The sequence below is a fragment of the Brachyhypopomus gauderio genome, chromosome 1 (genome assembly GCF_052324685.1).
Source record: "Brachyhypopomus gauderio isolate BG-103 chromosome 1, BGAUD_0.2, whole genome shotgun sequence".
Lineage (NCBI taxonomy): Eukaryota > Metazoa > Chordata > Actinopteri > Gymnotiformes > Hypopomidae > Brachyhypopomus > Brachyhypopomus gauderio.
This window is the reverse complement of record NC_135211.1, coordinates 36,608,794-36,624,225: the sequence shown is the minus strand read 5'-3', so window position 1 is coordinate 36,624,225 and position 15,432 is coordinate 36,608,794. Positions and strand designations below refer to the sequence as shown.

At 45.7% G+C, this 15,432-nt stretch overlaps 1 protein-coding gene across 2 annotated transcripts in view; it reads left to right on the top strand.

The window, feature by feature from the left end:
- sclt1 (sodium channel and clathrin linker 1) overlaps nucleotides 1-15,432 on the top strand; it is a 39,691-nt gene that overhangs the window by 20,673 nt on the left and 3,586 nt on the right. For both annotated transcript variants that reach the window (XM_077012768.1, XM_077012777.1), the window contains 6 exons: nucleotides 241-339; nucleotides 479-550; nucleotides 5,846-5,920; nucleotides 8,230-8,375; nucleotides 12,272-12,464; nucleotides 13,371-13,567. In XM_077012768.1, coding sequence (XP_076868883.1) covers nucleotides 241-339; nucleotides 479-550; nucleotides 5,846-5,920; nucleotides 8,230-8,375; nucleotides 12,272-12,464; nucleotides 13,371-13,567 — 782 coding nt within the window. The remainder of the gene's footprint in view (nucleotides 1-240; nucleotides 340-478; nucleotides 551-5,845; nucleotides 5,921-8,229; nucleotides 8,376-12,271; nucleotides 12,465-13,370; nucleotides 13,568-15,432) is intronic.

Sequence of the window (15,432 nt, the reverse complement as noted above, 5' to 3'; positions counted from 1 at the left end):
GAAACGCCTCCATTACTACAATTACTATTACTATTACTATTTTTATCAACTGCTGCTGTTACATTTTCATTTCCTCCGGTTTTCTGTTTTCTTGCATTTCGCTGGTGTGTATTGACCGATAAACAGAGTTCAGGTTCCAGAAACGTGTGTGTGTGTGTGTGTGTGTGTGTGTGTGTGTGTGTGTGTGTGTGTGTGTGTGTGTGTGTGTGTGTGTGTGTGTGTGTGTGTGTGCTCCGCCAGGCTCAGCTGCGTGAGAAGCAGCGGGTGGAGGAGTTGGGGAAGATGCAGGAAGGCATGAAGCAGCTGGTGGAGGAAGCAGCCGCCCGCACCAGGAGAGAGGCACGTATCCCAGCATGCACCCTGGCCCTCTTCCTTCTACAGATATGAGAGACAGCAGCATTCCCACTGTAGCTGCTTCCAGGGGGCGACATAAACACAATCCTGTGTGTGTGGTGTGTGGTGTGTGTGTGTGGGGCAGGTGGATTCTGTGCGTAAGCAGTGTAATGCTCATATCGATCGTCTGGCCGAGGAGTTGTCCGCTCTACAGCTGGTGAGAATACCTGTCATCTCCACTCCACTGGACCTGCTCACACACACACACACACACGTACACACACACACACGTACACACACACACACGTACACACACACACACGTACACACACACACACGTACACACACACACACACATGTACACACACACACACACACGTACACACACATATACATACACACACACACACACACACACACATACACACACACACGTACACACACACACACACACACACACACGTACACACACACACACACACACACGTACACACACACACACACGTACACACACACACACACACACGTACACACACACACACACACACACACACACACACGTACACACACACACACATACACACACACACGTACACACACACACACACACACGTACACACACACACACACACACGTACACACACACACACACACACACACACACGTACACACACACACACACACGTACACACACACACACGTACACACACACACACACACACGTACACACACACACACACACACACACACGTACACACACACACACACACGTACACACACACACACACACACACACGTACACACACACACACACGTACACACACACACACACGTACACACACACACACGTACACACACACACACACACGTACACACACACACATGTACACACACACACACACACGTACACACACACATGTACACACACACACACGTACACACACACACACATGTACACACACACACACACACGTACACACACACACACACACACGTACACACACACACACGTACACACACACACACACATACACACACACACACACGTACACACACACACACACACGTACACACACACACACGTACACACACACACATGTGCACACACACACACACGTACACACACACACACACACGTACACACACACACGTACACACACGTACACACACACACACACACGTACACACACACACATGTGCACACACACACACACGTACACACACACACACACGTACACACACACACACACACACACACACACGTACACACACACACACACGTACACACACACACACACACGTACACACACACACACACACACACACACACACACGTACACACACACACACACACATACACACACACACGTACACACACACACACATACACACACACACACACACGTACACACACACACGTACACACACACACACACACGTACACACACACACACACACGTACACACACACACACGTACACACACACACACACACGTACACACACACACACGTACACACACACACACACACACACACACGTACACACACACACACACACGTGTACACACACACACACACACACACACACACGTACACACACACACGGACACACACACACGTACACACACACACACACACACACACACGTACACACACACACACACACGTACACACACACACATGTACACACACACACACACACGTACACACACACACATGTACACACACACACACACGTACACATACACACATGTACACACACACACACACACACACACGTACACACACACACACACGTACACACACACACACACATACACACACACACACGTACACACACACACACACACGTACACACACACACACGTACACACACACACACATGTGCACACACACACACACGTACACACACACACACACACGTACACACACACACGTACACGTACACACACACACGTACACACACACACACACACGTACACACACACACGTACACACACACACATGTGCACACACACACACACGTACACACACACACACACACGTACACACACACACACACACACGTACACACACACACGTACACACACACACACACACACACACACACACACACACACGTACACACACACACACACACGTACACACACACACACACGTACACACACACACACACACACGTACACACACACACACACGTACACACACACACACGTACACACACACACACGTACACACACACATGTACACACACACACACACACGTACACACACACACATGTACACACACACACACACACGTACACACACACACACACGTACACACACACACATGTGCACACACACACACACAGCACACACACAGCACACATACACATACAAACACACACACACACACGTACACACACACACACACACACACACACACATACACACACCACACTGAAAGCGGAATGTCGGTCGGCGGTTTGTCGTTGACGTCTTGTACAGCTGCCATGCTGCAGTGTGAGTGTCATGATGGCATGTGTCCTGCCCTTGGTCACGTGACCCACACACAAAGTAAACACAGTAGCTTTTGCATTTAAAACACGCACACCTTTCCGTGTCAAATATTGTAGTACCGAACTGTTTTGAGAACTTTAGTACCATCAGACTTAGCCATACACATCAGACCTGGACCAACATATCAGACCTGACCTGATACGTCAAACCTAGTCCAATATGTCAGACCATCCTGCTCTGACCTTCGACCCTGTTTCACCCCTAACTCGTCCTAGCGCTATTAAGCGGCTCTATAAGACGCTGCATGTGATGAAATCTTCACACCACCCGCAGGAATGTTAGACAAAAAACGAAATGTTTCACTGCACAACTAGTTCCCAGGCCCACTAGGAAACACAGAACCAGTCTACAGTATATCAGCCCAGTCCCACTACGAAATACAGAACCAGTCTACAGTATATCAGCCCAGGCCCACTAGGAAACACAGAACCAGTCTACAGTATAACAGCCCAGTCCCACTAGGAAACACAGAACCAGTCTACAGTATATCAGCCCAGTCCCACACTAGGAAACACAGAACCAGTCTACAGTATATCAGCCCAGTCCCACTACGAAACACAGAACCAGTCTACAGTATATCAGCCCAGTCCCACACTAGGAAACACAGAACCAGTCTACAGTATATCAGCCCAGTCCCACACTAGGGAACACAGAACCAGTCTACAGTATATCAGCCCAGTCCCACTACGAAATACAGAACCAGTCTACAGTATATCAGCCCAGTCCCACACTAGGAAACACAGAACCAGTCTACAGTATAACAGCCCAGTCCCACTACGAAATACAGAACCAGTCTACAGTATATCAGCCCAGTCCCACACTAGGAAACACAGAACCAGTCTACAGTATATCAGCCCAGTCCCACACTAGGGAACACAGAACCAGTCTACAGTATATCAGCCCAGTCCCACTACGAAATACAGAACCAGTCTACAGTATATCAGCCCAGTCCCACTACGAAATACAGAACCAGTCTACAGTATAACAGCCCAGTCCCACTACGAAATACAGAACCAGTCTACAGTATATCAGCCCAGTCCCACACTAGGAAACACAGAACCAGTCTACAGTATAACAGCCCAGTCCCACTACGAAATACAGAACCAGTCTACAGTATATCAGCCCAGTCCCACACTAGGAAACACAGAACCAGTCTACAGTATATCAGCCCAGTCCCACACTAGGAAATACAGAACCAGTCTACAGTATATCAGCCCAGTCCCACACTAGGAATCACAGAACCAGTCTACAGTATATCAGCCCAGTCCCACACTAGGAAACACAGAACCAGTCTACAGTATATCAGCCCAGTCCCACTACGAAATACAGAACCAGTCTACAGTATATCAGCCCAGTCCCACTACGAAATACAGAACCAGTCTACAGTATAACAGCCCAGTCCCACTACGAAATACAGAACCAGTCTACAGTATAACAGCCCAGTCCCACTATGAAATACAGAACCAGTCTACAGTATATCAGCTCAGTCCCACACTAGGAATCACAGAACCAGTCTACAGTATATCAGCCCAGTCCCACTATGAAATATAGAACCAGTCTACAGTATATCAGCCCAGTCCCACTACGAAATACAGAACCAGTCTACAGTATATCAGCCCAGTCCCACACTAGGAATCACAGAACCAGTCTACAGTATATCAGCCCAGTCCCACTACGAAATACAGAACCAGTCTACAGTATAACAGCCCAGTCCCACTACGAAATACAGAACCAGTCTACAGTATATCAGCCCAGTCCCACACTAGGAATCACAGAACCAGTCTACAGTATAACAGCCCAGTCCCACTACGAAATACAGAACCAGTCTACAGTATATCAGCCCAGTCCCACACTAGGAAACACAGAACCAGTCTACAGTATAACAGCCCAGTCCCACACTACGAACCTCAGTGTCCTCAGCATGTTTACTAGGTACAGTCTCTAAAACTAACTTCACCCTCTGCTGTGACTAATTTATCACCGTAAAAAGATAAATTTGCTAATATCTTTGTTAATAGAGAAAAAGCAAGATTACACAGCTGGGATTAAGTAAAGATTGAGCGTATTTTGCTGTTTTAGTTAACCCAGATTAGACTGAGAGCATGTTGCTGTCTTAGTTAACCCAGATTAGACTGAGAGTATGTTGCTGTTTTAGTTAACCCAGATTAGACTGAGAGTATGTTGCTGTTTTAGTTAACCCAGATTAGACTGAGAGTATGTTGCTGTTTTAGTTAACCCAGATTAGACTGAGAGTATGTTGCTGTTTTAGTTAACCCAGATTAGACTGAGAGTATGTTGCTGTCTTAGTTAACCCAGATTAGACTGAGAGTATGTTGCTGTCTTAGTTAACCCAGATTAGACTGAGAGTATGTTGCTGTTTTAGTTAACCCAGATTAGACTGAGAGTATGTTGCTGTTTTAGTTAACCCAGATTATACTGAGTGCCTTTGCTGTTTTATCTGTTGAACTATAGTGTGTGTGTGTGTGTGTGTGTGTGTGTGTGTGTGTGTGTGTGTGTGTGTGTGTGTGTGTGTGTGTGTGTGTGTGTGATCTGATACTGAAGATCTCACACACACTCATGAAGCCTAAAGCCCATTGTTAAAGTGTGTGTTTACATGTTTAAACACTGGTTGGCTTAATATGTTGTGTGTTATCAGCAGTGACTGTGTTATGGTATAATGTGTTGGCATGGTTACAAGCAGTGATTGTGCAACAGTGTTGTGTGTATGTTAAAACCCAGTGACTGCAGGTTGTCATGGTTAGTCAGTGTTTTGTGTTATGGTTGTTATAGTGATGTTATAGTTATGGTTGTTATAGTGATGTTATAGTTATGGTTGTTATAGTGACGTTATAGTTATGGTTGTTATAGTGATGTTATAGTTATGGTTGTTATAGTGACGTTATAGTTATGGTTGTTATAGTGACGTTATAGTTATGGTTGATGTTTTCAGGAATGTGCAGATAAAGAAACTCAGATTGAGAGAGCACACAGAGAGAGGAAAGCTGTGGAGGAAGAACTGGAGAAGGTAACTACACACTTACACACACACACATTACACACACACACATACACACACACACACACACACACACATTACACACACACATACACTCACACACATTTACACACACATACACACACACTACACACACGCACGTACACACACGCACACACATTACACACACGCATGTACACACACACATACACATTACTCACACACATCACACACACATACACACACACGCACGTACACACATACACACGCAAGTACACAAATGATTTCTGTCATTTGATTTTTTTGGGGAAAAAATCCGTCAAATCATAATAAACCACACGCGCGTGCTATCTGTTTTGTGGCTGAAATATGATCCTCTCACTGGCGCTCATCAGCGCTGGATGGATGACGGTGGTGTAATTTGATTGACTTGCGGGTCATCCCGCCTTCAGATTTTCGGACATTACGTAGAAAAGTTATTACCTCCCTCCTGCCTGGCTGGATTATACTTTCGCGAGTGACCGTAGAGAGCGACTCCGCACACCTTGCGCAAACCTGCGCGAACGCGGAGGCTAGTTGCGCGTCATATTTTTTGCAGTGTTCTCCGAAACAATATGTGGTAGTATAAAGAAACACCCCTCAAAAACTGGGGAATGAACATTTACCATGTTGCATTGTGTTCCAGATTTGAAAAGTGCTGGAATTTAGGCTAAAGTACTTGAAAATGCTTGAAATTGTAACTTCGTTTCATAACAAATATCTGTCTGACTGAACAGTTCTCTTGTATTACGTTAACAAATACGAACCTCTTGTAATTCCAGGACGAAACATGAGAGAACGTAAAGACGTTAAGATTGGGCATTTTGAAAATAAACCATTAAATAATGTGACAAAAAGCGAATTATTTCGAGTATATGTATAAATATTTAACTTTATTAAGTTTATCGTGCTGGGAAATATTGAAATGGACCTTGAAAGTGATGTAGAAGTGCTTGAATTCCACCTTGCGAAGGTTCGCGCGAGGTAGGCGGAGTCGAACGCTACGGTCACTCGCGAAATGTATGTCCTAATAAACCAACACGAAATATTTATTAAATATTTTATCTATTAAAACTAACTATAATCATAATAGTTGCAATTATTTTAAACTTTATTGGCATCATTTCCTTGAGTTGTTTTTTATCCGATAATTTTAATAACAGTAATAAAGAATTAATTAATCATGCCTATACGCCTGTTTTTAACATAGTGTGTCTTAATTGTGTTAACAGAATCTTTAGGTTACAGAATTTTCACAGAATATTAATAGAAATTTAGTTTTTTTTTTATTATTTCACCATAATGATTACCTGACTTATTTATTAATTAATTTAAAGATTAATCATTAAATATTCATTTGTTCATTCATTTTGAATATTATAATGTCATGTCCATACTATAAAGTGACTACATTTCAATTTTTATTTGAATTTGTAGTAAAATATAGAAGTTATGGTTATTTATACTGAAGAATCTCTCCACCGATCACAGACTTTTCTTCATTTAGCTTTAATACAGTCGGAGAAAAAAGGCGCATTTCTTCCATTTAAAATGTCAACTTTTTTATTTATCAACCAATTTAACATGGATGTTGGTGTTCTGTTTGTATTTAAAAGTTCTATCCAGTGGTGTGATTTAATTTGCCATTTTTTGACATTTAATTTTTTTGTAACATAACTACTTAAAGCAGGTAGTCTTACGGCTTATGTTTTTGCTATAGTGAATCTGATAAAAACAAGAGAGCTTCATACCTTTTAAAACTCACCAGGATTCACTAAATTTGACTTGATCTTTAAATAATTTTCTGGAAGAGGACCCCCAGATAACTCCATTATATAAACATTTATGCTCAGGTGTTGCATTTTGTCGCTTCATAGATTCTCTCTTCTCTCCTTACACAGGCTGTTTAGATAGATATACTTTATAAATGTGTTTATTGTGTAGAATTAGGCAAAAGAGGCCATGTCCCAACTACACCACATTGTCAGTAATTGTTGGCATTGTCTTTTGCCAGGAAAAATTTTCAGTCAAATGAAAATTTCTTGCTTTAACCCATGACATACACACACACATACACACACACTCACAAACACATACACACACACACACATTTCACAAACACACACGCATGTACACACACACACTCACACTCACGTATACATGCACACACACACGTACACACACACGCACGTACACACGTGTGTGTTTGTGTGTATGTTTGTGTGTGCGTGCGTGTGCGTGCGTGTGTGTGTAATGTGTGTGTGTGTGTGTAATGTGTGTATGTGTGTGTGTGTGTACAGGTGTACAGAGAGGGCCGTTATGGAGAGCCTGAGGTGAGGAAGATGGAGGCTCTTCATCAGAGATGCTTAAATACAGAGAGAGTGAAAGACGATCTAGAACTCACACTCAACACCACCCTCTCCAACATGAAGAAGTTAGAGATGGAGTAAGTATACACTCAACACCACCCTCTCCAGCATGATGACACTAGAGATGGAGTAAACGTGTGTGTAGTTTCAGTGAGGAGCTGTCTCGGTGTCTGTAGATGAAGTAAACGTGTGTGTAGTTTCAGTGAGGAGCTGTCCCGGTGTCTGTAGATGGAGTAAACGTGTGTGTAGTTTCAGTGAGGAGCTGTCCCGGTGTCTGTAGATGGAGTAAACGTGTGTGTAGTTTCAGTGAGGAGCTGTCTCTGTGTCTGTAGATGGAGTAAACGTGTGTGTAGTTTCAGTGAGGAGCTGTCTCGATGTCTGTAGATGGAGTAAACGTGTGTGTAGTTTCAGTGAGGAGCTGTCCCGGTGTCTGTAGATGGAGTAAACGTGTGTAGTTTCAGTGAGGAGCTGTCCCGGTGTCTGTAGATGGAGTAAACGTGTGTAGTTTCAGTGAGGAGCTGTCCCGGTGTCTGTAGATGGAGTAAACGTGTGTAGTTTCAGTGAGAAGCTGTCCCGGTGTCTGTAGATGGAGTAAACGTGTGTGTAGTTTCAGTGCGGAGCTGTCCCGGTGTCTGTAGATGGAGTAAACGTGTCTGTAGTTTCAGTGCGGAGCTGTCTTGGTGTCTGTAGATGGAGTAAACGTGTGTGTAGTTTCATTGAGGAGCTGTCCCGGTGTCTGTAGATGGAGTAAACGTGTCTTTAGTTTCAGTGAGGAGCTGTCTTGGTGTCTGTAGATGGAGTAAACGTGTGTGTAGTTTCAGTGCGGAGCTGTCCCGGTGTCTGTAGATGGAGTAAACGTGTGTAGTTTCAGTGAGGAGCTGTCTTGGTGTCTGTAGATGGAGTAAACGTGTGTGTAGTTTCAGTGCAGAGCTGTCCCGGTGTCTGTAGATGGAGTAAACGTGTCTGTAGTTTCAGTGAGGAGCTGTCTTGGTGTCTGTAGATGGAGTAAACGTGTGTGTAGTTTCAGTGAGGAGCTGTCTTGGTGTCTGTAGATGGAGTAAACGTGTGTAGTTTCAGTGAGGAGCTGTCCCGGTGTCTGTAGATGGAGTAAACGTGTCTTTAGTTTCAGTGAGGAGCTGTCTTGGTGTCTGTAGATGGAGTAAACGTGTGTGTAGTTTCAGTGCGGAGCTGTCCCGGTGTCTGTAGATGGAGTAAACGTGTGTAGTTTCAGTGAGGAGCTGTCTTGGTGTCTGTAGATGGAGTAAACGTGTGTGTAGTTTCAGTGCGGAGCTGTCCCGGTGTCTGTAGATGGAGTAAACGTGTCTGTAGTTTCAGTGAGGAGCTGTCTTGGTGTCTGTAGATGGAGTAAACGTGTGTGTAGTTTCAGTGAGGAGCTGTCCCGGTGTCTGTAGATGGAGTAAACGTGTGTAGTTTCAGTGAGGAGCTGTCCCGGTGTCTGTAGATGGAGTAAACGTGTCTTTAGTTTCAGTGAGGAGCTGTCTTGGTGTCTGTAGATGGAGTAAACGTGTGTGTAGTTTCAGTGAGGAGCTGTCCCGGTGTCTGTAGATGGGGTAAACGTGTGTGTAGTTTCAGTGAGGAGCTGTCCCGGTGTCTGTAGATGGAGTAAACGTGTGTGTAGTTTCAGTGAGGAGCTGTCTCGATGTCTGTAGATGGAGTAAACGTGTGTGTAGTTTCAGTGCGGAGCTGTCCCGGTGTCTGTAGATGGAGTAAACGTGTGTAGTTTCAGTGAGGAGCTGTCTTGGTGTCTGTAGATGGAGTAAACGTGTGTGTAGTTTCAGTGCGGAGCTGTCCCGGTGTCTGTAGATGGAGTAAACGTGTCTGTAGTTTCAGTGAGGAGCTGTCTTGGTGTCTGTAGATGGAGTAAACGTGTGTGTAGTTTCATTGAGGAGCTGTCCCGGTGTCTGTAGATGGAGTAAACGTGTGTGTAGTTTCAGTGAGGAGCTGTCCCGGTGTCTGTAGATGGAGTAAACGTGTGTGTAGTTTCAGTGAGGAGCTGTCCCGGTGTCTGTAGATGGAGTAAACGTGTGTGTAGTTTCAGTGAGGAGCTGTCTCGGTGTCTGTAGATGGAGTAATTGTGTGTGTAGTTTCAGTGAGGAGCTGTCCCGGTGTCTGTAGATGGAGTAAACGTGTGTGTAGTTTCAGTGAGGAGCTGTCCTGGTGTCTGTAGATGGAGTAAACGTGTGTGTAGTTTCAGTGAGGAGCTGTCCCGGTGTCTGTAGATGGAGTAAACGTGTGTGTAGTTTCAGTGAGGAGCTGTCTCGGTGTCTGTAGATGGAGTAATTGTGTGTGTAGTTTCAGTGAGGAGCTGTCCCGGTGTCTGTAGATGGAGTAAACGTGTGTGTAGTTTCAGTGAGGAGCTGTCCCGGTGTCTGTAGATGGAGTAAACGTGTGTGTAGTTTCAGTGAGGAGCTGTCCCGGTGTCTGTAGATGGGGTAAACGTGTGTGTAGTTTCAGTGAGGAGCTGTCCCGGTGTCTGTAGATGGAGTAAACGTGTGTGTAGTTTCAGTGAGGAGCTGTCTCTGTGTCTGTAGATGGAGTAAACGTGTGTGTAGTTTCACTGAGGAGCTGTCTCGATGTCTGTAGATGGAGTAAACGTGTGTGTAGTTTCAGTGAGGAGCTGTCCCGGTGTCTGTAGATGGAGTAAACGTGTGTGTAGTTTCAGTGAGGAGCTGTCCCGGTGTCTGTAGATGGGGTAAACGTGTGTGTAGTTTCAGTGAGGAGCTGTCCCGGTGTCTGTAGATGGAGTAAACGTGTGTGTAGTTTCAGTGAGGAGCTGTCTCGATGTCTGTAGATGGAGTAAACGTGTGTGTAGTTTCAGTGAGGAGCTGTCCCGGTGTCTGTAGATGGAGTAAACGTGTGTAGTTTCAGTGAGGAGCTGTCCCTGTGTCTGTAGATGGAGTAAACGTGTCTTTAGTTTCAGTGAGGAGCTGTCTTGGTGTCTGTAGATGGAGTAAACGTGTGTGTAGTTTCAGTGCGGAGCTGTCCCGGTGTCTGTAGATGGAGTAAACGTGTGTAGTTTCAGTGAGGAGCTGTCTTGGTGTCTGTAGATGGAGTAAACGTGTGTGTAGTTTCAGTGCGGAGCTGTCCCGGTGTCTGTAGATGGAGTAAACGTGTCTGTAGTTTCAGTGAGGAGCTGTCTTGGTGTCTGTAGATGGAGTAAACGTGTGTGTAGTTTCATTGAGGAGCTGTCCCGGTGTCTGTAGATGGAGTAAACGTGTGTGTAGTTTCAGTGAGGAGCTGTCCCGGTGTCTGTAGATGGAGTAAACGTGTGTGTAGTTTCAGTGAGGAGCTGTCCCGGTGTCTGTAGATGGAGTAAACGTGTGTGTAGTTTAAGTGAGGAGCTGTCTCGGTGTCTGTAGATGGAGTAATTGTGTGTGTAGTTTCAGTGAGGAGCTGTCTCGGTGTCTGTAGGTGGAGTAAACGTGTGTGTAGTTTCAGTAAGGAGCTGTCTCGGTGTCGGTAGTTGGAGTAAACGTGTGTGTAGTTTCAGTGAGGAGCTGTCTCGGTGTCTGTAGTTGGAGTAAACGTGTGTGTAGTTTCAGTGAGGAGCTGTCCCGGTGTCTGTAGGTGGAGTAAACGTGTGTGTAGTTTCAGTGAGGAGCTGTCCCGGTGTCTGTAGATGGAGTAAACGTGTGTGTAGTTTCAGTGAGGAGCTGTCCCGGTGTCTGTAGATGGAGTAAACGTGTGTGTAGTTTCAGTGAGGAGCTGTCCCGGTGTCTGTAGATGGAGTAAACGTGTGTGTAGTTTCAGTGAGGAGCTGTCCCGGTGTCTGTAGATGGAGTAAACGTGTGTGTAGTTTCAGTGAGGAGCTGTCCTGGTGTCTGTAGATGGAGTAAACGTGTGTGTAGTTTCAGTGAGGAGCTGTCCCGGTGTCTGTAGATGGAGTAAACGTGTGTGTAGTTTCAGTGAGGAGCTGTCCCGGTGTCTATAGATGGAGTAAACGTGTGTGTAGTTTCAGTGAGGAGCTGTCCCGGTGTCAGGAGGAGGTGCGCAGACTGCAGGTGGCGCTAGTGAGTGCACGTGAGGAGAGCACCAGCGTGAGTGAGGAAAGACTTCAGCTGCAGCAGGAGAACCTGCAGCTCCACAAAGACATGGACACACTCCGCAAAGAGTGTGTGTTGGCGCAGAGACGGGCCCAGCAGCAGGTACACACACTCCACAAAAAACACACACACATCAAACATGCACATCAAACACATCAAACATGTTCATGAATGATGGACGTCTGTGGACGTGTTCATGAATGACGGACGTCTGTGGGCGTGTTCATGAATGACGGGCGTCTGTGGGCGTGTTCATGAATGATGGACGTCTGTGGGCGTGTTCATGAATGACGGGCGTCTGTGGGCGTGTTCATGAATGACGGACATCTGTGGGCGTGTTCATGAATGACGGGCGGCTGTGGGCGTGTTCATGAAGCAGCTAGCAGCTTTTGTTCTAAACTAAATCATTAAATAGTTTTTCATTTTCAATATAACATTAACATTAATTTCAATATAACGTGTCTGTGTGTGTGTCTGTGCGTGTGCGCGTCTGTGCGTGTGCGCGTCTGTCTGTGTGCGCGCGTCTGTGTGCGCGCGCGTCTGTGTGCGCTCGTCTGTGTGCGCACATCTGTGTGTGTGTTCGTGTGTTTGTGTGTGTCTGTGTGCGCGTCTGTGTGCGTGTTCGTGTGTGTATGTGTTCGTGTGTGTGTGTGTTCGTGTGTGTGCGTGTTCGTGTATGTGTTCGTGTGTGTGTGTGTGTGTTCGTGTGTGTGTTCATTTGTGTGCGTGTGTGTCTGTTTGCGTGTCTGTGCGCGCGTCTGTGTGCGTGTTCGTGTGTTTGTGTGTGTGTTTGTGTGTGCGTGTGTTTGTGTGTGTTTGTGTGTGTTTGTGTGTGCGTGTGTGTTTGTGTGTGTGTGTATGTTCGTGTGTGTATGTTCGTGTGTGTGTGTTCGTGTGTGTGTGTGTTCATGTGTGTGTGTTCATGTGTGTGTGTTCGTGTGTGTGTGCGTGTGTGTGCGTGTGCGTGTGTGTGTGTGTGTGTGTGTGTGTGTGTGTGTGTGTGTGTAGATGTCCAGTATGGAGCAGGACCTGTGTGTGCGTGAACAGGCCCTGGAGGCTCGTCTGAGGGAGGTGGAGGAGAACAGTAAGATCTCCAGCGCAGGTCTGAAGCGTCTCCTCCTCGCCCAGCAGAAAACAACCAACCGCTACCGAGAGGAAGCCAAGGGGCTCACACAAGCCTTCCAAACCAGACTCACCTCACTCAGGTAACACACGTGAACCACCTGAAGTCAAAGTCATAGTCAAATTTATTTATTTAGAGCTTTTTACAACACATGTTGTCACAAAGCAGCTCTACAATCAACACGTTTACAATCGTATGGGTCCAGATCCCTAATGAGCCAAAGGTGACAGTGGCAAGGAAAAACTCCCTATGTTGGTGGGATTAGGAAGAAACTTTTGGGAGGACCAAGACTCAAAAGGGAACCCATCCTCCATTGAGCGGCCCGTTAACACAAGTCCGTATTTGTAGACAAAAAGGTGTTTCTACAGTTATAATTTTTGTTCCCCGGTCAAGTAGTCACAGTCCCTTCGGTGCAGGTGGGGGGCCTCAGGTGGGAGCATCAGCACGTCCTCTTGTGGCAATGGCACATCCAACCCCAGCATCAGTACATCCACCGGCAAGCCAGACCATCTCCCAGGTGCTTGTAGGTGCTTGCATGCAATCGTCTTGGGTAGAAGCCTGCAAAAAGATAGACAATACAGACTGAGCGTGTGGACATCAATTTAAACAGCCATTGATTTAAACGTACATAACTCACGTGCCGGTGATTATACATAACTCACGTGCCGGTGATTAGCATGTGGCTCCGGCAGACTAATCTATAGCAGCATAACTAAAGGGAGGGGTTCAGAGGTGACCACAGTCATGAGGGCTCACTGAGACATTGCTTTCCAGTCAAGTCATGGTCACAAATAGAGTGATGCCAAGACACAGCTGGATGACAGCATCAACATCTCAGATTACCAGAAATCTCAACGTCTGGGGGCCCCCGAGCCCCTACACCTTACAAGGGGAATGTTAGCTGAAGGCTTGATTAAACAGGTGAGTCTTAAGTCTAGATTTAAAGATTGGAACTGTGTCAGAATCTCGGATTGGAGCTGGAAGGCTATTTCATAATTGAGGGGCTTTAAAAGAGAAAGCTCTGCCTCCGGCTGTAGTCTTACACATTTTTGGAACTAGGAGAAATGCAGCATTTTGAGAGCGCAAAGGGCGAGATGGGTTGTAGTAAGCAATGAGTTCACTCAGATATTGTGGGGCGAGACCATTTAACGCCTTATAGGTCAACAGAAGAATTTTTAAATCAATTCGATATTTAATCGGAAGCCAGTGTAATGCCATGAGAGTACGACTAATATAATCGAATTTCCTAGCCTTAGTTAGGACTCTAGCTGCAGCATTTTGTACAAGTTGTAGCTTCTTTATGGACTGTTTAGAGCATCCAATTAGAAGACCATTACAGTAGTCCAATCTCGACGAGACAAAAGCATGGACCAGCTTCTCTGCATCAGCTAACGAAAGTGTCTCAGCTTGGCGATATTACGTAAATGGAAAAAGACAGCCTTAGTGACATTGCATATATGTCTGTCAAATGAAAGATCACAATCAATAGTGACACCTAAACTTTTTGCAGTAGATTTAGGTGTTACTGAAAACCATCTAGGGCAGACCTGGGCAAACCGCAGGCCGCGGGCCACATCCAGCCCGTTGTGCGTCCCTGTCCGGCCCGCGAGAGGCCAATCATAAATGAAACAAATATCTATGTCGTGCGTGCAATACAACTGTGACGCTTTTATTTTGAAAGCGCTACGTTTGTGTTAATTCCGTGTGGACATACCTGCGTGTGTGTGTGTGTGAGCTGTGCGACAAGTTAAGGCTGAATTTATACTTTCGGGAGTGAACGTTGCACCTCGCGATGCCTCCGCAAACGGCGGAAAATTTACGTGACGAATTTTAATTGTGCATTGTGTTCCAGGTTTGAAAAGTGCTGGAATTTAGGCTAAAGTGCTTGAAAATGCTTGAATATGTAACTGTTTTTCGATTCACAACAAATAGCTGACTGAACAGGAG